Source organism: Monomorium pharaonis, chromosome 8, assembly GCF_013373865.1.
Source record: "Monomorium pharaonis isolate MP-MQ-018 chromosome 8, ASM1337386v2, whole genome shotgun sequence".
NCBI classification, from domain to species: Eukaryota; Metazoa; Arthropoda; class Insecta; order Hymenoptera; family Formicidae; genus Monomorium; species Monomorium pharaonis.
Window position 1 is genome coordinate 18,185,531 of NC_050474.1, and position 26,783 is coordinate 18,212,313.

The following is a 26,783-nucleotide window of genomic DNA, read 5'->3' on the forward strand; positions in this document are numbered from 1 at the left end:
TCCTCGTTGCTCCTCTTTCGTCTTTACTCGACATTTACCTCCTACCTCTCTACACTTGCCTCTTTCTCCCTCTCTCTCTCCCTTCGGCTTTCCCACCCTTTACCAACATCATCCCTTCTTCCACCCCTTCTCCCTACCACGGCAGAACGGCAGTCGCACAGAGCGGTCGCAGTTCGAACACGCCAGCTTGCGGATCACGAAGGGTCTGTCCGTCCGCCGCTTCCACCCTCGCAGACGATTCCTCTTCTCGTTCCTTCGAGCGCCGTCACTCCGGCCTCACTCTTTCTCTCTTTCTCTCTTTCTCTCTTTCCCTATCTTTCTCTCATTTTTTCCTCTCTCGTCTCTCTCCTCTGTCTTTCTCTCTCTCTCTCTCTCTCTCTCTCTCTTACTCTTTCTCCCTGTCCTTATACATTCTCCTCTCTTTCGATTCCTCGCGTTCATCCGGAGCGACCGACGCGACGTTCGCTTGCCGTCATCGAGCGCCTACCCTCGGATCTACCCTTCAAGTGGAATACGGCACGCACCGGTCAGACCGACGACGACGCATCGTACCGCCGCCGCCGCCGCCTCGGCATCTCTCGGTCGGTTCGTTCGTGCCCGTTGGCCGCGTTCTCTCTCAGTCGCAAACGTCGCAGCGGGACATGGCACCTCGGCAGACCAGGGAATCGCGACCACGCACCGGTTGATAGGAGGTTAGTCCAACACAGAAAATACCTCGCTTTTACCCGAGTGCACGAGAGCCTCCCCTCCGCGGAGCGGACCCCGTGAGGCCCGTAGGCTCGGCCACGACGTTTCCAACCCCGAAGCCCCATTGACAGTCCAGCGGGGGCAAGCGTAACGACACACCCAGGCCAACGAAACGTATGCACCGTCGAGTGCGCCTAGGGCAACGGCGAGCCTTGCTTGCGAAGCCGCATTCGAACGCTGCTAGATCAATAACACGCCGCCGAGGAAAGCCCCGTATGTACGCGGCGCGGAGACCTCTCGGTGGTCGGCCAGGAGCCCGCGACCACCACTGTTGTGTACGGTCCGCCTTCGCGATCACGTCCTTTCCCAGAGCGGCAGCTCTTCCGGAGCGATAAACGCCGTGTCGTCCGGGGGTGATACGTGCCGCGTAGGGATTGTGGGGAAACGAACGAATGGTAGTTCGCCGGATCGTCGTCGTCGTCGTCGTCGTCGTGCAGCGATGATGATGATGATGATGATGATGGCCATTGGCGAACCAATAACCACGCAAATTGACGGTAGCTCTGTATAATATATTTTTATTACCCTAACCGCGTCGGCCGGTATTAACAATTAATAACGGACGATCTAATTACGTTCACATTAGCTGCCTGATGACCTTTGGGTCGACGATCTGCTAATCTGCTAATCTCTGTGCGCTAATTGGGGATAATGATTCGCTACAATTAATCATCTAATTAATTCAGACCAGTTGGCGCCGATTTCTCGAGTTTGCCGTCCGCTGGCCGGACTGCTTGGCTGCCCCGCGACACCCTAACAGATTAACGATAGTCGTTAGTCTTCCCCGAATTGCAATTGCTGCTTGGCGTGCCGGACGAGGAAGTCGGATTCCGCTTCGACGAGCGTGGAAGGACGCACGTAGCGACGGTGTGTCATAGTAAATCGAGGCGGCTATCGATTTTTTACGTGTGCGCCTCGTCGGCTTGAATGTCGAGGATGAACGGAAACGTCGCGGTTGATATCGGGATCCGATGGACGCGGGAGCCAATCGAACGGCCGAGATTATACGTCTCGATGCGAATTAAAGGGGGGAAAAAAAAAACCCGTGATTTTCCCTCCTCGTGACGCGGTTCCACGAAGCCGACGGTAATAAATGCAGCGGTGGCACAGAGAAGTATTCCAGTTGCGAATGCAATTGAAATTCTAACAAAGAGATTCAACTATAGTCTGCAAACATTCGAAATAATAGCATTTTTTAATCAAATTTTCACGAAATAGCAATTTTTATTGATAGGTATTGATTTCTATCAGAGACAATTTTTTCTCTATTCGCTATGGAATGTAGATGTAGAGCAATCCGGAATATTCAATTTTTTTTGGTTAAATATATATTTCTTAATAAATTTTAATTATTTTTATAAATTGATTTTATTTTGGGATACCAACTTTTTTTTTAATCATCATGCTTTCGGTTAAATGTCTCAATATTAAAACGATTATTAAAATAACTATATTTTTTTTGGTAACTGTCAAATCTTTTCACTGAAAAATGTATTTTCTGTATATTAACGTATATAAAAGCTTTATTAACGAAAAGCGTAATTTAAAGATAAAGATTCTTTGCAAAGTCAAAAATGTTCCGCTACATTTTTGAAGACATAACGCAATTTTTAATTTTAAGGTATTAGCCACTTAATAATTGCAAATAACTAAACAGAAATGATCTAATTAAAAGATTCGGTTAGTGATCTGTAATCAAAGCTGACTTCACAAATTTTAAATGCATTCTGTATACAAATTTGTCGTAGTTATCGCGAAATTATGTATGATATACATTAACTGTGTTACCAGTGGTCTCTCCAATTGCTATTGTATTACTTAAGTAGTAGAGTTCCACATCGGGCGCGACGGATCAGAATAATGAAATCGGAATCCCGTGAATTGTGCATGATAAATCGATCTATTTTTTGTCTGTTATCGAAAAATCGTATCGATCGCAGGGACAATTCTCCCCCTGTGCAGGGAGGATGCATGTGCAGGCATGAGTATCGCTGTAAAATCAGTCTGCATTCGAACTTCAAAATAGACTGAGATTTTTCTGTACCGTGCTTTGTGAATGGTGTATCAGCGATGGCATCGCCATTCAAGCTCTTCACAAAACGGCTTATCGACCATGCTGGTGATGTAGCACGGGTCGCGTTTTAACGCACGGGAAACATTTCCTTTGACATATTCGCTGTCGCGCAAGTTTACGGAGCAGAAATCAAATTCAAACTGAATTTATGCGTCGATCAATGTTTATTCTCGGAATCTCGTTTATAGCTAAAGTATATTTGCATTATTATTGGACCATGGGGAGGAACAGTAAATTATTCTGAATGTTGTTTACCTGAAAATTCTTCAATGAACACAAAAAAACATGTTGTTTTTAGTAAACAATCACTTAAAAGCACTTTGCTAAAATGACTATTTAATTTTTGGTAGTGATTGTCACTTTGGCTCCGACTAAATTTTGAACAAAAATTAAATTATTATCGTACATTTATTTTTTGCATGTTGTCGATCTTTATTAAATGTCTTGACATTTTCATAGCCGTTGCAGAAAAAATTATATAACGCGTGTATTATTTTATATATGTAGAGCCTCGATATTTAAATAGCGACCACTGTTTTTTTAAAAATAATATCTATATTTTAGAATATTTATTATATCTATAAATGATAAACGCGCATGAACAATTTCTCATTGTACAAGCGAGACGACACTTGTAGAACAGAAAAACTTTTTTATTTGGATACGACATGCGAGAAAATCCTGCTAGTCGTTTCTGAACTTGTGTACTCTAAAATTTGTTGAAACGAATCTGACGTAACGCGTGATATGAAATATGCTGGTGGTAAATAGGCCGGTGAAAATCAATATATTTATTCTTTCGCATGGTTCGATACAGGTAGTACTCTATGACGTACTGGTTTAATCTTGATAAAAAGCGTGACCTCGCGTAAATGATAAAAATAATACCTCGGCGTTTTACCGGGTCTAACTTTAACCCCCTTGTCCCCTGCCTTGACTTTAATGTAAAAATCCGACTGTATAAGAAATGACAGGGGAAGGTGCGGTGTCATCCTAGAAATAATCGTCCTATCGTATGCTCCCGCGTATTCAGAATGACACGCAGTGTTTCCCTTCCCCTCCGTTCTTCTTTCACGTTTTTTTCTCTCTCTGTTTCCGCTAAGAGGAAATTAACATTGCATTCCTTCAATAAAGATATACAAAAGCGCTTCACGGAGACGTGACAAGTCTCACCGTCCACGAAAATTGTCAGGGATTGATGGAAGCGACGTGCGCTGTGATAATAAGTGGATCAATGTGCGCCATATTTAATAAACGCAGATAAAGGAGCGCATCAATGTCAAGCTGAAAGCATTGGCATATGCCTGGAAATTCGATTGACATGGCATTTCCTATCATCGTGCCTCTATCGCGGATGGTAACAAAATTTCTGATGAAAATGACGTTTTTAAAAAATTGCGATAAACGTGGCTGGATAATGAGAGTGTTATATTTAGAGCTAAATCTATTGATCATTATGACAGAACTAGTTTCTCTCTTCTATTTTTCTTATTGTCAAATTTATTTTATTATTTTATATTTGCTCCCCTTTGTGTGCTCCAAGATTTTTTACAACATAACATGTAAAGCAAAAATGGTCGTAATAATTTAGAAAATTACTTTTTCATCTTAATTACATTTAAAATTTGTATATCTTTCTTGGAAATGTAAAAATTTATTGATCGGTTTTAGAATTTGAGGTCTAATTTTAAATATTAAAGGCTGCGGAAGAAATAGTACAAAATTTCTTTATAAAACTTCTCGCTTCTCTTCTTCGAAAGGCGGAAAAGTCTATCGAACTCTATTTGTCAAATTTCTCATTTAAATATTTATCACATTTAATATTTAAATATTTCCACACAGCTGCTATTTTTATTTTCGACGTGACGTATTCTGAATTGCATTGCATTTAATAATGGAGAAATCGATAGGATGCGAAAAATGTACAGCGATAATACGCACACCGATAATGCGCTGGTAATTCGTTAAACTAAGCGATACCAAAACTGAACACGATTTATCGATCTGCTGTATAACTCTGGTGGAAATTTACAAATCGCTATACGCTCGATAATACCATCAATTTAAATGCTGACAGTAATCGATCCAATTTAGAGAGTCCCCTTTTTAGCGAGTGGCGCTAGAAAATATTCTTTAAACAAAAATAAATTTCTATTGTAAATAAATACGTCTCTCCCGTCGCGGACGTGACGCCAGTCGAAGCCCTGAGCTGCGAATCCATTTGGAAAATATGCAGTGATGGCACGCCGCTAATTACCAAAACCGAGCGCCACAACATACATGTGCACACACGTGAGTCGGTTATCGATCTCCCCTTCGCGTATATAAGTTTGGCGGAAATTTCGCGTCGCGACTGCGGCGCAATCTCGTGCCCCGGATCCACCATCTCCTGCGCCCCCGTCCTCCCCCTTCCCTAACCTCCACCACCTCTTCGCCGCCGCCGCCGCCTCGCGCGCGCTACCGCGTTTCGAAACTTTTCCCCGTGGGTCGCGTTTACACGATCCAATAAGTTAATCGCCCGTACCGGTATCTGTACTCGTTGTATACATGCGGGATTAGTATCTTAACTTGATAAGCTTCGGCGTCGCGTTACGTAATCCGCTCCCGACCCCGTTTTTCTATACCTAACTCGCGACGTCGCCCCCCTACCTTCCCCATTTTTTATCACTGTCGAATGTTATTTACGGGCGTTTATCTATCGTTGCAACAGGGCTTTCGGTTCGCGTCGAGTGATAGCACTGTGCAAACACCCCCGCACTTTTGGCACGTAGGATGGTACGGAGTACCCCCGGTAATGAATATGGAATGTAAGCTTTCCCGTTTCCACTCTCGAAATTAATGGCCGATTTTCATCAGGTATTAACGTTCGATCTTTCTATTCCCTTCGCAATAACGGCGATCTAATACTGGATTACTACGGTTAATATCGGAGGAACGTAAACATTATAGCCAGAACGGACTTACCTTCGATAGTAAACCGCTTATGTAACTGAATAGATTGGCAAACGGTATCAATTACGTGTTTTCGTGTAATAAGTGAGACGATCGTGGATTGTACGATAAAACAGAAAAAAATTAATAAGGATAACTCTTGTCGTTGTTTTAATATTTTATGACATCTATCCACGTTGGAATTAGTTTTATTGCACTTTTTTTGTTTACCAATTATTACTACGTAGTTGCGGTTAATTTTTATTTTTTCATTTATAAATAATGTTGTAGAAGACATTCAATAATATTTGTTTTATCTAATTTGTCGCAAATATCAACAATTTTGTAATAAAAACTGTAATTCTAAAAGATCAATAATTCAGTAGAGAAAGTTTATCAATACTGGCATATCACTTTGGTTTTAAATAATATTTCTTAAACAAAAGGTAAAAATAAAACAAATGTAAACTAGAAAGTGTTTTCTATTAGATGTAGATTAGGTGTAGCAGTTTTAATAATACTGTTTTATATTTTATAATATATAATTAATGTTTTCAAACATAAAATCAGAATTAATTCTAAGAAATTAGGTCTCACTGGCACTGTAGGTAGTAATGACAGAATTTATACATGATTTTATAGTGAAAGAGTTAATTATAAAATAAATTAATGAATTAAATTATAAAGTTTATATTTCTATGTATTAACTCCAACTTTATCTATGGTTCTGAGATATTCAAAGCTAGAATAATATTTGCTTGTAACTTAAAAATTAGCAAGTCAAAATTTATTAGAAATAAAATATTCAATAAACAATTTTGTACAAAATGACTGCGATATCGTCAATTATAATATTAACAGACATTTTATACATTTTTTTTATTTTAAAATTAAAAAAATGGCATCCGGTACGATAAAATCAATAAAGCAAAGGACTAACAAAATACTAACTAAAAAGACTAACAAAATAAAATTAAACAATTTTTATTTAAGAAACAGACAATTTATTTTAAATAAAACAAGGCACATTATAAATAATATATTCACTTACCAAAGAAAAACATGCAAATTTTATTCGTGGGTTTTGAAAAATTTGTTTTTAGCAGATTTTATATACGGGAAAAATTATAATTGCATAAGCTACCAGTTTTTATTCCTTTAATTATCTAAGCAGGTCTAAGCATTTTTGTCAGTATTAATACAATGCAATGTTTAGTTTTTGAAATAAGGAGTTGTTTGTAGGAGGCTGTGCTAATATTGGCAGTCTTCTTCTAATTACCAGTCAACTGTATTGCTCACGCAATTTACATCTTTGTGATACTAATTGTACGTCGAGTGAAAACGTTCCGCGTGTTTAACATAAATATTGTACATTTCCCGCGGCGTAACATCGCCGTTGTTCCCAGATCATTTCCAACCGTAGCACTGTTATCTGCGGTATTCTAAATCCCCCTTTACGCCAGACGTGTTACTTCGTATCGCTAAATATTCATCATGTCTGCATACGAATGTACGGGCGCGTATCTGATAACGGCCACACGTTGCTCCACATTGACTATCCGCTTTTACGTATCTCTCGGACCCACGGTATTTCACTTTCCCGGCTCAGGAATCGCACCGCGCCGCCCCCGCGCCCGCGCGCTGTGTATCAATGTTACAACGATGGAAACATTTGCATTTCTGGGTTAGGCATTAACACGCCCGTATACACGTGCCTTTGTACGCGATCTGAACATATATATTGTTACAATATAACGATCATGTGAGCGAGCGAGCGAGCAAGCGAGAGAGAGAGAGAGAGAGAGAGAGAGAGAGCCGTCAATCACGTACCGGCTCAGGTGCATTTTATTTCAAAATTAAACTAGAAATTATGATTCACGTTCTGTTTTGTTAGCTAAATGGTATTAATTATGTTACGTTACGTTATTCTTTTTATCATACTACCGGCCAAAAATATATTACCTTTAGATTTTTTGAGCATGATTTTCATTTAAGTACACAGAAAAAAATACTCTCAAATTTAAACTTATGTATTCAAATTAACGCGATTATTGTTTTATATATAAGCAACAATATGCAATCTTCTTAGAAGAATTGGAAAATGTTGAATTTGAATATATTATAGTCTTATTTCAATATATACTATAAGTGTTATTTCACGAATATAATATAATTGTTTTAATAATTTTATTCTAAGAAAATTATAATGTTTGATTTGAACATGTAGTATTTTTTATCCAACATTTTTTTTCATTCAAGAAAATTATTCTTAAATAACAAAGAATATCATTTTCTTGGTTAAACTATATAAAATCTTAAAATAAATTTTCATTCAAGTAAATCTTTTTGATTTAACGCAATGTAATCTTATTTCAAGATTTTCGTTTTGAAAATTTTGAAATAAGATTACATTGCGTTTTAAAGATATTCTCAAAACAACAATATTCTTTTTTTCTATGTAAATCAAATAGGTTCAACATTTTACAATATCTAATATTAGATACATTTTGCATATGCTGTGTTATGAGGTTTAACAAAATATTTATTGCAAAATGTGAAATTTATTTGATTTACTTATAAATGAAAGTTATGCTCCAAAAACCCCCGAAAGATATATCTTGGCCAGTATTATAAATGTATATCTGCGGCATAAAAATATTTTACTGTAGTGACTCTTGTAACTCTAAGCCGTGTATCTCTTTTTTCCTACCAAAACTTACAGAAGATTTCTTTTTATTGATTAACATTTAAGATTTATTTTCTTTTTTTAAACCAAATTTTTTATTATCGTTTGCATTATAATAGTAATTAAGAATAAAAATTTAAAAACTGTTGGCTGGCTAAATGTCTGGCTAAAGAGAAAAAGATTAAAAGAAAGTAAGAAGTTTGTATGATTAAATCACAAATTTTTTAAATTTATTCCTGGAAAGAACTAGACATAGTTCTTTCTCTCATTTAAATGTCAGTTATTACTATTTATTTAAAGTGTAAAAAATTAATTTTAAATGCGCAGATTTTACTAAAATTATAGAATTTTTTGTGTTAATAAAGAGAAACTTAAAAATGTCAAGTTCCTTGCGTTTTGCTACGATTTCGTGACTCTTAAAAAAGCAACATAATTTATTTAAGGAAAAACATTTTCTAAAATATTCTAGATGTTATGATATTATACATACAGTAATTTTAATATACCATAATACAATTTTTCTTTACTTACTGATATATCAAAAAATTTATAATTCTTTTAAAATTAATAAAAATGTAAAATGTTACAATTACTGCAATGAAGATTGTAAAATGATCAGATGATGTCTCCATAAATAGACATTATAAAAAATCTTTTTGAGTATTTAGTATAGATATTTGATAGAACATGTCAAAGATTTGCATTATTAATTACTTATAAATCTAAGAACAACAGAATAAACTATTAAATTCATAATGTCGAATTGTATCCAATATTACAGTTATTATATTTTTTAATTATTCCCGTGTCACGACTGCTTCTACTTAACGTCGTTAATTTAACTAAAACAATGGCGTTAAATAATTTAAGTCAAGAAGTAAATTAAATTTGACTCGAATTTATTTTATTACTTACCAGATCTGCATGTCAATATTAATTATTTTAAAACTGAGCACTTTAACCATAAAAGTGGGCTGATTCGACCCATTAGATTGTAGTTGTCTTTTTAACTTCCTGTTTTTCGTTAAAATAATAATTTCGATACTTGGAAGTAAAAACAAAAAAAAAAACGTAATTTAATTCAAGGAATTGGTTTAAAGATTCCTTAAATATTTAAAACAGTGTATATCAAGAAATATGGTTGTGCAAATGAAAAGTAGTCAAAATAACATAATTTTCAGTGTGACAATTCGTACGACGTAGTCGATTGAGAGATTTCCCATTTAACGCTTTTCACGGTTGAGAGCTTCAGAAATCTCTTCGTAATTTCTCAAGCTTCCCCCCGATATTTCCTAATTTCCTTCGATTTTCCAGATCCGTGGCAATTCTATTCATTCGTGCCCGCCGCTTAACGCGGGCACGCCGTGCACACGCGTGCGTAGATCGTCGCGCGAGTAAATCAGATATCCGCGCTCGAAAGAGAAATGGGAGGATGAGGAAGCGAGAAGGACGGCCGGCGACAATCGATATGTGTGCACTGTGACGGCCACGCACACGTCTTTCTTCCGTTCCAGTTCGCTTTCTGCATTCGCGCCGAGAACACAGCTCGACATTGCACGCGGAAATCGATTGTCGCGTCTGGAAGAATTTCCAGAAAACGAGAAAGGAAAACGCTCGCGCTACTCGCTCCTCTCGCGCGTCACCCTCTCTTCACCCCTTCGATCGGGGTTGAACCTGATCGCGGGGTTCGGAACTCGGTCGTGGACTCCGTCTCTCTTCCTCACCTTCTCTCCGTGGCTATTTTCTCGTACGCGGCTAGCTTTCTTTGCTTCGATTTCGCCAGCCGGAAGTTCCTTATCGACGGCTTCTGCGCGTTTAAGTCCCACGGCACGTAGCTCCCTGTCGCTCGCTAACCGAGTTTCTTTTCCGAGCTCTAGAATTTTACACGCAGTAGAACTTTATACCCCGCTACGTGATGTTACGCTAACGCTGCGACGGACCGTGTTACGCCGGCTCCGCGAGAACCAGATATAAAATGTTCCGTGAGCCGCGAATCCGTGCGAATTATTTTCGGAGGACGTCGCGCAAAAATTCCTTTACGTAAAATTCATGAAAACTGCTTGTGAAAATCGTGGTAGAAATATCTGTCAAATGTGACGCGACAAAATAACGGTGGGGGAAAAGCAGCGGGTCCATAGAATAATGTAGATGATGTTAAATAAATAGTTACCGAATAATACACGCGCGTGTTTAAATTAATAAAAATCACTAAGTAGAATGAGAGAGAATAACGAAAATTTAGCAGAAAATACAATTAATTATTAGCAGCGTAGCGTGTTAATTGATAAGCAAACTTTATATACTTTATATTATGTCTTTCTGCAATTTTTGCTACAATAATTAGACGAATAATTATTTATAAAATATTAATTACTAATAGTGTATCGATTTTAATAATAACGTGTAATTCGTTATTTTAAAATTGTGCCAAGTCGTGCGGAATAAGCTAATTCGCCAGGCAATTCTACTCGTCAAATTAATTTCTCCGTTAGATGCAAGCGATGAACGTTTCCCCATTAGCGCAACCGGGCTTGTAATAAGCCATCCATTTTTCGTAGCACGTGTCTGCACGTGTCAGCTCATTTAAACCCCGCCTGAGAACATTATGCCATTGAGGAGGATCCGCCGGTATTTCCATCCATCTCGCGAAACATCTCGTTCGAAACTAGATCCACCGACGCGAGCACGCCGACGTCTAACGACGCAGTGCGTAATAACGTTCCCACGGCGATATTAAATCAAGATTGAGCCGTTAGTCGATTAAGGATTTTGCGTCGCGGTTTCGCGGTAGTTCCGGTTTATCTGATTTCTAATTAAACTCTCAGTGGCGAAAATTTTTCATTCCCTTTGAAAAATAACGTAAAAAGGAAATTAAACCCGTTATACTGGAATTGTGGGATATTATGGATGGGATTTCGAGATTGGCAAAGAAAGATACCAATTTATTTGGAGAGTAAGCGTCCCATATAGAAACGTGCTCTAGATCGACCGAAATATATACCTTTAAAACGCATTAAACGTTAAAAGGGAGAGGGATATAGATACGATTTTAATTTCCATTTCGTTCAAATTCGACATTAATTTAACGGAGATTTTAGTTGTGGCTTATCAGCCGGGGAATTTAACGTTGGAAATTACGGGCGGGCAAACGGTTTTTCGATAGTGCGCCGCGTAAGGGAACGGGTCTCTCGAATAGGTGGAAAACAATTTCGAATATTCTATATCGATCGATTCGACGATATATCCTTGCGGAAGCTCGCGGATTTTATATGCGGAGCACACGGAGGCTGTATCTCGCGATATGTTTGCAAGGACGCGACACATTCGCGCAGATATCACGCATTTTTTACACATTGATATGCGCTTTCCTGATACCGGTACGGAAGGCGAGTCCCTCGCGGGAAAAGGAAGACGGTTTAAATCGAGTGGGATACGTGTATCGCGCGCACGCGAGAGTGGTGGGCGACCGACTGTATACTATTACAGGCCCGTACATCAAAGGGTCGGTGTAATTATCGATGGACTTGTATCGCGCGTATGGAGAGATTAAATGCAATTAAGCTTTACCACCCGTGCGGCCCGTGCAACCGTTCTGCGCGGAGCGTATTATGCTGTCAATAAATACGGGAACGTATTTATCCTATTGAAAATGATCAATAAATTCGTTCGACACTTCTCCGCGCTGTAAGCTCGTTTGCGAGGGGAAAGATATTCCACGGGTGACAGATATTCTGCAGTCCGTGCGAATAAATTTCTAACAAATGGCGCTTTTAATTGCGAAATGCGGATGGGGATTTTAAAAAATATGGAAAATCGTACCCGAGTAATATAATAAAAAAGCTTTTTAGAATATCTAAAACGTTTATTCGACTGTAATGGTTCCACACTTTTAATTATAATATTGCTTTTTAAATAATAAAAATAAGAATGTAATATAATCGTTCCAGCAATATTTCTCGCTTCAGACCCCGTCATGTTCTCATTCATCTCATTGGATTTTTAATTTTATTTAGATTTCTCATATTAAAAGTTTATAAAATATATATTTTAGATTCCAATGTGGTTTTACACTTTTTAAAAAAAATCATAATTGCATTTTAAATAAGTAAAATAAAAATAATGATGTAATATGAACGTCTCATTAAGTCCGTTTCTCGTTCTAGACTCTATGTTCATAAATCACTGTGAATGTTCAATCATTTACATTTCTGATAATAAAAATGTTTAAAACGTATATTTTAGATTCTGTGGCTTTACGTTTTTAAACATACGTAATTGCATTTTAAATTAAATAAAAGTAACAATAAAGTAAAAAACATTTTATTAACTCCATTTTGCGCTCCAGATTCTGTCACATTCTTGAATTTTGGATCTTCAATTATTTAAAATCCTGGCATTAAAAATTTTTTAAATGTATAATATTTTAGATTCTAATTGAAATAAAAATAAGTATAAAATATTATTTTACGAATTCCATTTTACACTTTGGACTTTGTTATATCCATAAACCTTTTATTCTTCAATTATTTAAAATTTCTAAATATATATATATATACATATTTTAGTTTCTTCATAGCCGCGTGCATAATTTGTAAATCTTTTTCTTCAAATCTTTGCAGATAAATCTTTGCGTTCATTTCTACTATCTGTCTTATGAAAGAGTTGATTGAACCTGCCCAAAGCAATCCGATAACGCTTTTAAGAGAAGCGGCAGGCTTTTGAAACGATCAATTATAATTAAGATAAGTTCCGTGCATCAAAGCTGCGCACACAAAACACCCTGTAAATCGATTCAAGTTCAGTTATCAAGTCTCTCTCTCTCTCTCTCTCTCTCTCTCTCTGACGGATTATCAGAATTAAATCTCCGTTTTCTGTTGGAACACGTAACTGATTTTTTTTCCCTTGCTTTTGCCAGCTCTAAACGTATTTTGATAGCATGACGCTCTCTAAAGGTTTATTTGTAGCCTCTTGGTCCCGGAGTCTTAATGGAAAAACGGAATTAAGGACGAGTACCTCAAAGACCGCTTGTCCGAGCCCTTTCGCGAGTTTTCACGACAACGCAAAGCCCAGCAAACTCGACGTTGGCGGATTGCAAATTGCTGTTTCGCGCGTGACAACGCAACGGAATTAAGATAAACGGTTTTCTTCGCTCCTGCGTGCGACGGGCTGCAATTACGCGAGCAGCACGGTCCGCGTGCGAATGCATCGCCCGCTATGCCCGAAAGATCAGATGGAAATTGCACAATGGGGAACAACCGCGCGGGCAAAATTTGACACGCAACTTCCGCGCTTACGCTAGACACAATGGACGTAATAATAATCGCAACGGTTAGGTAGAGCGGTTTAGCTGCAACTTGCTCTGCACTTAATATGAAATTCCTAACTTAATCAAGATATAATTGAACTCGCCGTACGTTTAACGAAATAATCCGGCTTTTGCGTCAGAGCAAGGGAATTACAGTTTTACTTCCTACTATAAAATGCATTAATCCTCAGCCATACAGTTTAACGTGATTAGCTACTAAAGAACTTATTACTTTCATTAATTATGTCCCGTTGCGATGCCTCGCGAACGTAAATTCATTTTTGTTATTTTGATTATTCCTTAGTCGCGTTAAATGCGGCGCGGGAGAAATTCTCTTTCTCTCGCTCTTCTCAGCAATATAACAAAGAAGCGATCACACATTGCGAAATAATAATAATAATAATAATAATAATAATATTAACGCTTTCCAGTTTTATAGAAGAGCGCGTGACCAACGGCTACGGCAGTAGCAGAACACGACGGCTCCGTGACCACGTGAAGCGGCTGGGCCTCTTGTGAGGGGGAGGTCGAGAACCGCGAGCCGTACTCCCCCCTTAGAGCGTCCCTTCCCAGCGATGATAGACCCAAGCTCGTCCGAAGAAGAGAGTGAGGAGGACCAGAGCACTCACCATGGAGGCGGCGGTGGTGGCGGCGGCGGTGGTGGTGGCCCCGGCCGCGCCGGGAGCGGCAGCTCCCACGGTTCCCGCCGTCATCCCGGAAGTATCGGGAGCGGCCCGGGTTCCGGTAGCGTCGGCTCGCTCGCCTCGGGCCTCACCGCCTCGCCGGGCGGCCCGAACCACGTGGGCCCGCCGAGCACCGCGAGCACCTACGGGCCCGGTGGGAGCCGCGGCGGCGCCGTCGCGGCGCCGCAGGAGGCCGCCGGTGCTGGCCTGGACGTCCCCAATCTCACCAGCGCCAGGAACTCCCTGTCGCCGTCGATGAGCGCGGCCCAGGACGCCGCGAATTACGCCCAGCGGCCGACCAGCCCGTCTCCCTCGGTGGCCAGCGAGAAGACGGAAGCGGAGTTGCAAGTACGCGAGTACTTGCACTCGACTATCTTTTTTGCCTGTCGCAATTCCTTTGTTTTAGATGTTTGAAAAAAAAAAAAAAAAACGTATCCGCAAGATGGAAATACAAAGCATGTGTGTAATATAAAGTAAGGAATATGTGTGTCGGAATATATGTGTTTCAATTTTCTCTCCGTAGAAAATGTGTTGTAACATATTAAAAGGAGTAAAATTTTAAAATTGCGGACGATTGAAACAATTTTGCTTGGTCCAATTTTGTTCGCAAAAAGGAATCGTACGACGATACGATTTTTCTAACAATACGCGGTTAGCCTGCTCTCGCCAATACGAGATCGCTTGTCTTCCCTCAGGATAAGCAAGAGAGGGAGGAGGAGCAAAGGAAAACTCGGATTCAGCTTTACGTCTTCATATCTAGATGCATCGCTTATCCGTTCAATGCCAAACAGCCGATGGATATGACGCGAAGGCAGATGAAAGTAACGAAGCAACAATTGGAGACCATATGTTCTCGTTTTCAGGTAAATAGGTAGATTTGAACATTGAGGAAATAAATTAATTGAACCTTTGTTGAATACAAAAATAGGAAAAGTATGTGCGGAACAACAGTGTAGAATTTGCCGAGGAAATTTTGCCGAATCTGGTTAACGTGTTATCTCCATTCGTTATATGTTATTCGAGCAAAAACTTCGTTCAAACGTGTACTCATAATTTTACGAATAAGAGAAACCTTTCGTGGTAAACAGCCATTTCTCGAAGCCTTATGCAGAGTCTTATAGTTTAACCTGTAACCTTCACCTTCGCCGCTCTTAGATATATCGAAGCTGTACGATCGCATTAAATTATTGGCCGCTATAAATATAGACTGTCCCCGCTATACCAACGCAATCGTATTTCACGTCTTGTATCGCTGCGTAAGATTTACATTAATTCCTTCAAAGGACTTTCTCTCACACAAAATTAAATTTAAAATACGATTTTTTTACACATTTAGATTTATAATATATGCATATGCAAGATATCCGTATCTGTGTTACTTAAAAGAGTTCCTCTGCTCAGGCCCGGCACAACAAGTGGCACAAGGGTTCAAGTAAAGAGAAATATTCAAATGACCATTTTGTTGCCTTCTTTTTTTTGCTGTATATGGTCTAAAGTTAATAATGGTGAATATAGGAAAAAAATTGGCTATAAAGTACTACCTTCGTTACTGAAATAATTTTTTTTTTAATTGAGAATAAACATTTTTCACTATTATACCACCCTTAGATACTAAATACAACAATTTGAAATTCATGTTATATCACTAGCACACATTTACCACATTTACGTGGTGTATTACTTGAATTATTGTAAACTTTTTTTATCTTATCAATTATTTCACTCAAACGAGCAAGTGCATCGTTTCAAAAATTCAACAGTACTTTTCTCGACAGCTAAGATGTATTGTTGTGAAGTTTCACTAACATCTGTTCATTACTTCTACGTTTAATACGACAATAAAAACTAAAGAATCCTGAAAAGTCATCGATTCCTATGAGAAGCTCATGTTAATAAAATACTTTAATATCTAAATAACTAGCTAGTTCAGCTTTCTGAAATTTTGACAGTCAGTTTATATCACTAATTTGAACTTCTCTACAAAGTTTCGTGAAAATCTGTTCATTTTGATTTAGCAGCGGAACTCCCTTAAGAGGTGCTTGATATAAATAACTTATATTTAGCGTATTGTCCTAGATATCACAATGAAAGAAATGAAAAATATAGAATTATCACGGTTCGAGGTGAGAAATGTGTTACGCGAAAGAAAACTATATATGGGACATATCGCCTGTAGTGAATTTATAACGCGTTTGTATTCGAATTGCAGAGTTTCTTGAAGGGTGAGACGCAGATCATGGCCGACGAGGCATTCCACAATGCCATACAGAATTACCACGACGTGTTCCTAAAGTCGGACCGAGTGGTACAAATGGTGCAAAGCGGTGCATGCTCCCAGCTCGACTTCCGCGAGGTATTCAAGAAGAACATTGAGAAGCGTGTTCGGAGCCTCCCGGAAATCGACGGATTGAGCAAAGAGACTGTGCTTACGTCCTGGTTGGCCAAATTCGATTGCATTTTAAAAGGTACTGGTGACGAGGACACCAAACGGCCTTCCAGGATGCAACAGCAGTCTTTGAACTCGGAGCTGATACTGTCGAAGGAGCAGCTGTACGACATGTTTCAGCAAATCCTTGGCATCAAGAAGTTCGAGCACCAGCTTCTGTTCAACGCCCTCCTGTTGGATTCAGCCGACGAACAGGCTGCCGCCATCAGGAGGGAGCTGGACGGTCGCGTACAGAAAGTCAACGAGATGGAAAAGGTATCGTGATCGCTTTTCCCGTTTGAAAAAGCCGATAGAAAATTATAGAAGCAGATTTAAACTTTATGGAAACTTTATAATAAAATTGTTATGATAAAGTTCAAATCAGACTTATATTTATCATATTTAAGGTATACGGAAGTTATCTATTTTTATCATTTCTTAAGTACTTTTGTTCAAACATTTAATTACTAATCTACGTGTATGTTTTTTATATATATTTTGTCAAGTAAAAAGGACATAAAGTAAGAAAGTAAATTAAAACTGAAAACATAATAGGATTTCGACACACATCAATTTCGACAAAACACTGTCAGACAGATACATTGGTTAAAGATTGTTATTAAATTATATGTTAAGTAATATAAAAAAGATATAACTCCGATATATAGGAACCAAAAATACGATGGAATAAAAATATTTTTTCCTACTTGATTCTATCGGATTTTTTAAACGAGGTTTGTCTTCTTTTCATTTCGGCTTTCATTCTGTTTTTAATGCCGTTTCATTTTGGACATGGACACGTTCTTTTTCTGTCGCTGATATTCCACGATCGCTTCTGCTCGTTCCTGAACGCCGGCCATTCCTTCTTTATCCCTAGAACCGCAAGCTCATGCCCAGGTTCCTTCTGAAAGAGATGGAGTCGCTCTACATCGAGGAGCTCAAGTCGTCTATCAACCTGTTAATGACAAATTTGGAGTCGTTACCGGTCTCCAAGGGTTCGATAGACAGCAAATACGGGCTGCAGAAGCTGAAGCGCTACAACCATCGTGGTGAGCGCTCCCGCTGCCGCGGTCAGGGTTCCCTCGCTAAACTGGAGGGCGACTCCGCCGATTCCGATCCCCAGCTGACGAAAATGGACGTCGGCCTGACCTTCCAACTGGAAGTAGTCGTAATGGAGGTCAAGGGCCTTAAAAGCCTAGCACCCGATAGAATAGTTTATTGCACCATGGAGGTGGAGGGTGGCGAGAAGCTGCAGACCGATCAGGCCGAGGCCTCCAAGCCTATGTGAGTAAAGAAAGAGAATTCGACGATCGGGGGAATCCCGATCGCGATATATCCAATGGAGGGTCAGAGCCGATCGCATCATTCTCGTCCACGGGTCCTATTTATAGGTGGGACACACAGGGTGACTTCACGACGATGCACCCGCTGCCGGTGGTCAAGGTTAGACTGTACACCGAGAACCCGGCGATGCTCGCGCTCGACGACAAGGAATTGGGCAAGGTGATCCTGCGGCCCACCCCGCTGTCGTGCAAGGTGCCCGAGTGGCATCGCATGACCGTGCCCAAGAACTGCGCCGATCAGGATTTACGCATGAAGATCGCCTGCCGCATGGACAAGCCGCTAAACATGAAGCATTGCGGCTACCTCTACGCGATGGGCAAGTCCGTATGGAAAAAGTGGAAGAAGCGGTACTTTGTGTTGGTCCAGGTCTCGCAGTACACATTTGCGATGTGCTCGTACAAAGAAAAGAAAAGCGAGCCGTCGGAAATGATGCAGCTCGATGGCTATACAGTGGACTATATCGAGGCCGTTTCTGCTAATCTCATGGTCGGCATGGATTTGGAGGGAGGAAGGTAAATTTTCCTCCCTCGAAGAGAATACCTAATCCCTGCTGCAGCAGCATGCTCGTAGTCGCACATATTAGTACAATTGCCTCTTGCAACTTGCCGGATGTTAATTATCAGACTTTTACCGCGACAACTTTTGTTTTTAGCAATAGAAATTTAATTGAATTTGTTTCATTATCCCACCGCTATTAGACGTTTTACATAATTCAAAAGTTTAAGAAAATAGATTTCTATCTAAGTTCTGATTCTAAGTTAATTATATAGTTGACTAGAAAAAGTTGATTAGTACCCAATACTTTGGAAAGCAATTAGCTTTCGATTAGTCCAACCATTAAGTATTAATTTTTGACTTTTGATTCTTCTAACGTGTGATCGAGCAAGATGTTTCACAGCTTGGCGAGCGAAGATCACGCGTCCCAATCGCACAATTCGCAATCACGTGTGTCGCGTGTATTCGACAGGTTTTTCTTCAACGCTGTGCGCGAAGGCGACAATATAGTATACGCTTCGGATGACGAAAACGAGTGTCATTTGTGGGTGATGGCGATGTACCGGGCGACCGGCCAGTCGCACAAGCCTACCCCGCCGGTTTCCGTAGCTGACAAAAATTCAACCATCAGTAAGATTCAGGGTGACGCTGACCGTGCAAAGAAGCACGGCATGGAGGATTATATCAGCGCAGATCCGTGCAAGTTCGACCATCATGGTCTATTCAAGTATCTGCAGAACTTGATCCTGGACTACAGACTGAACGATCCTTACTGTTCGCTCGGCTGGTTCTCGCCCGGTCAAGTTTTCGTGCTGGATGAATACTGTGCCAGGTAATGAAGCTCGTTCTCATCAATTTTATTCATATAAATAGTGTTTTATTTTAACACGAAAAATAAGAGAAAGTGCCATTTCTCGATCTAGGCGGACCTTGGTGCTCAATAATATTTTTATACACAGAAAAAAAATGTAATATAGCCAATAACATATGTGATTGCGGGCTGCTAACGACATAAAATACTCAATACAATAATATTTGTTGTTAATGCAAGTACAATGTTGATATTGCAATAGCATATATTATTGTATTGAGTATATCTGTAATTGGTAGCCTGCAATAACATATTTTATTGAATATGTTACTTTTTTTTTAGTATACCAATTATTAGATACATTTTTCAGTTCCGTAAATGACGTGCCGATATAGTTTGGACATAAACAATTATAATAATTTAATCTTAAAATATTGTAATACATAATTTTTTGATTCATTTTTTAAACGGATATTAAAGAAATGTTTGGTCAAAGATTTCAGCTTCAAATATTCTAATATATTAAATCTAAACGTTTAAAACTAAAATACTTAAAAGTTAAATACTTCTTTTATAAATGATTTAAACCTATTTTTCTTTATAAAATATTTTATATATTTTTTTTATATATTTTATTTCGTCGTTTATTACAATCAAGCACTTAAGTAAATGTACGTTCCAAAGTAAGATGTTGGCAAGATTACAAACTTGGATGTGCAATTATTTTCCTCTTTTATTTTTATTTGCGATGAGACTTGAGCGTATGTCTTCTGACGATAGATACGGCGTGCGCGGGTGCTTTCGGCATCTCTGCTATCTTCACGATTTGTTGGATAGAATCGATCGTGGGCTTATGATAGATCCGACGTTGATACACTTTAGTTTCGCCTTCTGTGCCACTCATGTTTACGGTAACACAACGTCCGCCGATGGCGTGGGCTCGATTACTCACGAGGAAAAAGATAAATTTCAGGAGATTAAGGAACGGCTCAGGCAGATTCTCGAGAACCAAATCACTAACTTTAGGTAAGCAATTCTAATCTCATTTGAACTGTGACTGATGTAAAAAAAAAAATATACCACTACAAAGAATCATTAACACATTTATCATTTAGTTCTGCAAAATACTTCTTTACGATATAAACGTACCTTGAAATTATTTTTCTTTCAACAAACTGCACGGTTTTCCAAAATTATCACAGTTCTCTTTTTAACTTTTGTTTAAATAATTTTTATAATAATACGTATTTGTTTAAGCGGAAAGACATTAATTTGTATGCATGTATTGTAAAAGTTATACTGCGGCAGAAATTCTGTTAAAAATAAATTAATCAATAGCTTTCCAAAAATAATTTTCTAAAAATTATTTTCGATTAAACGAACGTTACCAACTGTGTCCCCTTCTCGTAACAGGTACGGTTTTCCATTCGGGCGTCCGGAGGGCGCGTTGAAAGCGACCTTATCCCTCCTGGAACGCGTCCTTATGAAGGACAGTGTAACGCCCGTGCCGCAGGAGGAGGTGAAAGCCCTGATAAAGAAGTGCTTGGAAACGGCGGCGCTGGTAAATTACACGAAATTGTCCGCCGAGGCGAAGATCGAGGACGACCTTAGCGGCGAGGTGTGCGTGCCTTCCAGCAAAAAGCTGGAGGACCTGATACACCTCGCCGAGTTGTGCGTCGACCTGCTCCAGCAAAACGAAGAACATTATTCGGAGGTATTAGTTGGGTTTTTAGAACTGAGTGTCGATTCTCGGGGCCCTCGAGAGAGAGGGTCAGCATGCTTTTTTAAAACACGGACTTGGGTAAGGGTCCGCCGCACCTCCTCAGAAGACAAAGCGCGGATCCATTTCTTCCCGTCGACGTAGACAATTGGCTCGCGTCACTGAAGTGAGAACACCTGGAATGAGCGGCGGGTACACAGCGTGGAATTGATGTATCTTTCTAGTAAAATAGGAATGACGTTGACACGTCATTTTTGCCAGTGACTAATTATAGGACGAGAAAGAGACCGATTCCACACTATGTACCTCTTTCTTTCTGAACAATGGCGCGTTTATTCCAGATGTTTTCGTTTCAATGGCTCGCGTAGACAGTCGCATAGAGTGCTTCTATTTATCGCGAAAGTCGCTTTTCACGTAGAAATAATCATTGAATTGCGGACGTCATGGAATATCCTGTCGCAACTGAAAGACGTTTCACTCTTTTACGGAAAGATAAGAGCAACACTTAATCTTTTTATGTTGTTATAGTTGTTCAATTAGTTACATTTTCCACTTTTGCATACACATCATGTATATACATCGTGAAACACGTCACAAGATAAATGGATGGATGCATCAAAGATCAAACGTTCAATTTACGTTCATTTTCGTTACGCATACAAAGTAGCTGTCGTACGCTCAAAAGACAGGTGTTTTCTCTTGAAATATTAGAAATGTTTTCCGTCTTTGTTCTTTTAGGTAGCTAAAAATGTTTCAGTTTTAAACATAAAGATTAAGTTAAGCCCATTTCGGTCTGCAGCTGATCTTGGAGCTGAAGATAATTTTTTTTTATTAATTTAATATTCTTACAGCTCATATAAGAACTGCGCGCCGACAATTTTGTCAATCTTGAAACACAGTTACCAATTATATATCAATGATCAGAAGTATCTTTAAAATTCCCCCTTTCCCGAAAATATTATAAATAATTTATTGCGAAAAATAGTATCTCAATCTAGATCTCCCGCCATTCCGTGATACCGATACGGTATTCTTCGCAATAACAAATATATCTTAAAAAAGATTCTTTTTCAGGCGACGTGTATATAACAATAGTAAGTTAACTATTCGACCGATGAATGTTTTAAACATAAAGCTCGGAATCGTCAGATAATCAGAAGGATCTTTAAATGATGAAAGAGATCAGCTTTAAACATTTTAGCATTTTAAATTTAAACATCTTGAAAGTTTAAAATTAAAACATTTTTAGCTGTCTAAAAAAACGGAGATTGAAAGCATTTTTTATATATCTTAAAATAGAACACTTGTTTCTGCTTTTAGTATATTTTTTCAAGAGTTTAAGAATCATTTCTTAATTATTACGTAATTATAAACTGAAGTGCGATCGATCAATACTCTTTTTCCATTATTAGAAATTACACGCGTCAAAAATAATACTTTTATTTAGCGTCGGAATTGAATAATTCATTGCTGCGTCTATCCTAGCACCCTCCACACGTTGCTGCGTTTAGTTTAAATTAGTTTCACTCTCACTTCTCACCTCTTCCGCAAAACGAGAGAGACGTCTCGGTGGACGGCCGATCGAGATATTCCCTACGACGCTCTTTCGCTCAGTAATCACGTTGAAATCTTAGATGCAGCAAACGCTTGTCGCTTAGCATCACCGAGTTTTACCGGCCGTTTTCTCACGCCGCACATTATGAAGTAGAAATAGTGTCTTCTGGGTACTCGAGGGCCCCGTGCTCAGGGTGGCGTCCCCATCACCCCGAGCTAGAGGAAACATGCCCACCGTATATGTGCGATGTCCAATATTTTCACGATCCACTCCTACTACACTGTACCACAGGCGTTCGCCTGGTTTAGCGACCTTATGGTGGAGCACGCCGAGATCTTCTGGTCGCTATTTGCCGTCGATATGGATAAAGTGCTCGCAGAACAACCGCCAGACACGTGGGACAGCTTTCCGCTGTTCCAGATAATGAACGATTATCTTAGGACCGATGGTGAGTTTTGTAATTCTCGATAATACCAAAGATTATGACCGACGGGATTTAATTTAACGTCATTTCTTCTCTCATCTTAAGTATTAGAGAGATTAGATCTAGAGGGTTCTATGGACCGTTGTGAAATTTAATTTGCTTGCACGTAGACAACTTGAAGAACGGGAGATTCCATCAGCATCTACGCGATACGTTCGCGCCGTTGGTGGTGCGTTACGTTGACCTTATGGAAACGTCGATCGCCCAGTCGATTCACAAGGGGTTCGAGAAGGAACGATGGGAGATCAAGGGGAACGGTTGCGCTACGTCGGAGGATCTATTCTGGAAGCTGGACGCGCTGCAATCGTTTATCGGCGGATTACATTGGCCCGATCAGGAGTTCAGGCAGCATCTCGAGCAGAGATTAAAACTGATGGCGTGCGACATGGTGGAGTCGTGCATTCAGAGAACCGACGCGGCCTTCCAGCAGTGGCTTAAGAAAGGCGTGACCTTTATCTCTACAGATTATATCATACCGTCGGAAATGTGCGCTATGGTGAACGTTATTTTGGACGCCAAGAATCAGAGTTTTAAGCTTTGTACTGTCGATGGCGTCGATGTGGTAAGTTCATTCGTAGCTGATCCTTGGGAAAATCGTCCAGGAACGTGACGTAACGTTTCGTATTTTCACTCGCGAGATATAATTTCAGTAAACGTAAAATTTATAAATTTACGTTGATTTAATCGATTTTACCATGTAACGTTTTACTTCATATTTTTGTCACATATTTAATATCGAATATGTACGTTAATAAAAGATCCCTGTGTTTCATAACATTTTTAAGATAATTTTTTGTATTTTAAAGTTATTAATTAAAAATTCTAAAAAATTATATGAAGATTTTTGGTACAGGGTATTTTATTTTTAAGACATGGTTATCTAGTATGAAAATAAAAAATGCTGAGAATACGGATATGTAAAAAACAATATTAATGATATTACTATAAAAGAATGTTGATAAAATAATTTTTCTACATTGAAAATAGCAATAATTTTACATTGTTGTAAAGTTCAGCAAATACATTTTATACTGTTATTATTAATGTTCGTGTTTTTAGCATCAATATCACGCCAAGATCGATGACATGATTGAAAAGACATCAGCAGGAATGAATCAAGGAATGATTAATAAGCTTATAACAGTATTGGAAGCGACGCTGTCTAAGCTGTCTCGTTACGATGAGGGTTCCCTCATTGGCTCCATTCTCAGTCTTACGGTATTCGTTTCGTTCTAAATGATAATTTAGTGAAGAACCAAGATATCACGACAATATGTTAAGAATTATGAACGTGTCTTTAATGAGAAATTATTAACGCCTTATGATTTGTCTTTTTTTTTTAGAAGGTATCAGGAAGCGGGAAGGAAATGGGACAAGCCTATGTAAACTTCATGAGAAATTGTATAGATCAGATTCGCAGCAAAGTCCTTGATGAATTGTGGATCTTGAATTTCTTCGAGGTAAGAGTCGTTTTAATAGCATTTGGAATATTACGAAAAGGTGTTTAATTACAATTGTAAATCTAGAAAGAAAATGGAGCGATTTGAACGAATTTGCATTATCGGGAAAGATTTCGTCGAATCACTTTAATTTACGTTTGCAGCAATGGTACACGGCGCAGATACAAATGCTATGTAACTGGTTGTCCGAGAGACTCGATCATAGCCTGCATTTGTATCAATGTACCTGCTTAGCTCACATCGTGAAGAAGATCTACACTGACTTTGAGCTCCAGGGTGTCATGGAGGAGAAACTCAACACGAAGACATATCAGACTATAGACAAGAGGATGAAGACGGAAGAAGCAACTTGTGCCTTAACCATGAGCGCTCAGAACGAAGAGTAAGATCTTTTAATCTCAAACGTTAAACAAACAAAGAAGTTGCATAACTAAAAAGCATATTAAAAATATTTATATTTTGTGAAAATAATTCCTTTTTGTTTCGAGACACGAATTAAACCGAAATCGGAATCAATAATAATTCTTTCTTTTGTCGAACCAAGATAGTAAATTGCACCAAAATTTTACAAAGTTTATAACACCGAAATCATAACGTCATAACCAATAAAATTATTTTTGCGTTTTTTTTCTCAATTTGTAATTTATTATTACGTTTTAGTTATCTATATATTACTTCTCTTATAAGATTTAACAAATGTGAACTTTTCATAAATTCGAACAATTGTTTTTTAACAAAACATACACATGAGACAATGTAATATAGTAATTGTTTAACATTAACAAATAAGAATGAAATATTTTACTATGTGACATTGTATCAATTATATTTCTTGTTAGAAAATATCTACAGCCATCACAATTATTCATTGAAATATTAACGTAAAAAAATTGAAATATTAATATTTCATAAACTATTAAAACTAAAATAAAATAAACGTTGAAGTTTTAATTCTAATAATAGATCGCATCATCAAGTATTTAAAAAAATATAAAATATAAAAACGTTAGCATTATTTACAATGTCGAATATTTCATATTGTTTTTTTTTAGTGATTACATTTTAGTTGATTACATTTTATTTTATACTAGCTATGCCCTGCCACGCGTTGCTGTGGCTCTCTATTTTTATGCTACGTTTTTTTCAATTTTTTTTTGCTTTCCTTGTTTAACTTTCAAGAGCCTTGCTTTACTGTTGCTCTTTTTATTTTATTTTTGAATAAACATTTATCTATCTTTAATAAATCTAATATTCATTTATTCACGTACTTCTAACTTTTTTATCTAAAAACTGTCATGGATTTAGAAATCCATTCAAAAAACTGTTTTAAATAAGTTCCTGTTTTTCAATAAAATAACAGCCATCTTTATTTTTCTTATTACCTTAATTTAGACACAATAGAAACATTCTTCGCCTCTCCCGGTCTCTCCCGTCTCTCCCCGTCTCTCTTGGTCTCTCCCCGTCTCTGCGGTCTCTCCCGGTCTCTCCCGGTCTCTTCCAGTTTCTTCTCGTCTCTCCCGGTCTCTCCCCGTCTATCCCCGTCTCTACCCGTCTCTCACCGTTTCTCCCGGTTTCTCCCGGTCTCTCCCCGTCTTTCCCGGTCTCTCCCCGTCTCTCCCGGTCTCTCCCCGTCTCTCCCAGTCTTTACCCGTCTCTCTCCGTCTCTCCCGGTCTCTCCCGGTCTCTCCCCGTCTCTCCCCGTTTCAATGTGTCAAAATTTCAATAATATTAACGAAAAACTATTTTTTACACTTAAATTATGGCTATCATTTTTGAAATATACGGTATTTCCAAAATCAGACCCCATAAGAACACTCCCGGTTACGAATGCAACGTTGTGTCAAAATTTCAAAGCAATCGGTGAAAAACTTACGGAGATCTTAGATGAGGAACAAACATTTACATTTTTATTTATATAGATTAACATGATAATATTTATTTTTTCTTTTCTGTATTTTTACATACATATAGATAAAATAAAAATTATAAAGGGTATAAAAACTACATTATTAAAAAAAACAATGTAACAAAGTAGAAAGGAATAAGTGCACAAGGATTCTGTA

The 26,783-nt window shown here is 38.5% G+C and overlaps 1 protein-coding gene across 3 annotated transcripts in view; it reads left to right on the forward strand.

Moving 5' to 3' along the window:
• Positions 1 to 572: 572 nt before the first annotated feature.
• Positions 573 to 26,783, forward strand: part of LOC105834909 (calcium-dependent secretion activator) — a 33,887-nt gene continuing 7,676 nt past the window's right edge. The window contains exons 1-14 of one of the 3 annotated variants that reach the window (XM_036291057.1): positions 573 to 692; positions 14,175 to 14,774; positions 15,122 to 15,289; positions 16,636 to 17,127; positions 17,729 to 18,135; positions 18,243 to 18,707; positions 19,163 to 19,522; positions 20,282 to 20,527; positions 20,915 to 21,218; positions 23,068 to 23,224; positions 23,371 to 23,822; positions 24,320 to 24,478; positions 24,604 to 24,720; positions 24,864 to 25,102. In XM_036291057.1, coding sequence (XP_036146950.1) covers positions 14,319 to 14,774; positions 15,122 to 15,289; positions 16,636 to 17,127; positions 17,729 to 18,135; positions 18,243 to 18,707; positions 19,163 to 19,522; positions 20,282 to 20,527; positions 20,915 to 21,218; positions 23,068 to 23,224; positions 23,371 to 23,822; positions 24,320 to 24,478; positions 24,604 to 24,720; positions 24,864 to 25,102 — 4,022 coding nt within the window. In that variant the 5' untranslated portion in view covers positions 573 to 692; positions 14,175 to 14,318. Of the gene's footprint in view, positions 693 to 8,126; positions 10,186 to 14,174; positions 14,775 to 15,121; positions 15,290 to 16,635; positions 17,128 to 17,728; positions 18,136 to 18,242; positions 18,708 to 19,162; positions 19,523 to 20,281; positions 20,528 to 20,914; positions 21,219 to 23,067; positions 23,225 to 23,370; positions 23,823 to 24,319; positions 24,479 to 24,603; positions 24,721 to 24,863; positions 25,103 to 26,783 lie in introns of those variants that run through there. The other 2 variants (XM_036291058.1, XM_036291056.1) reach the window with 2 other exon arrangements.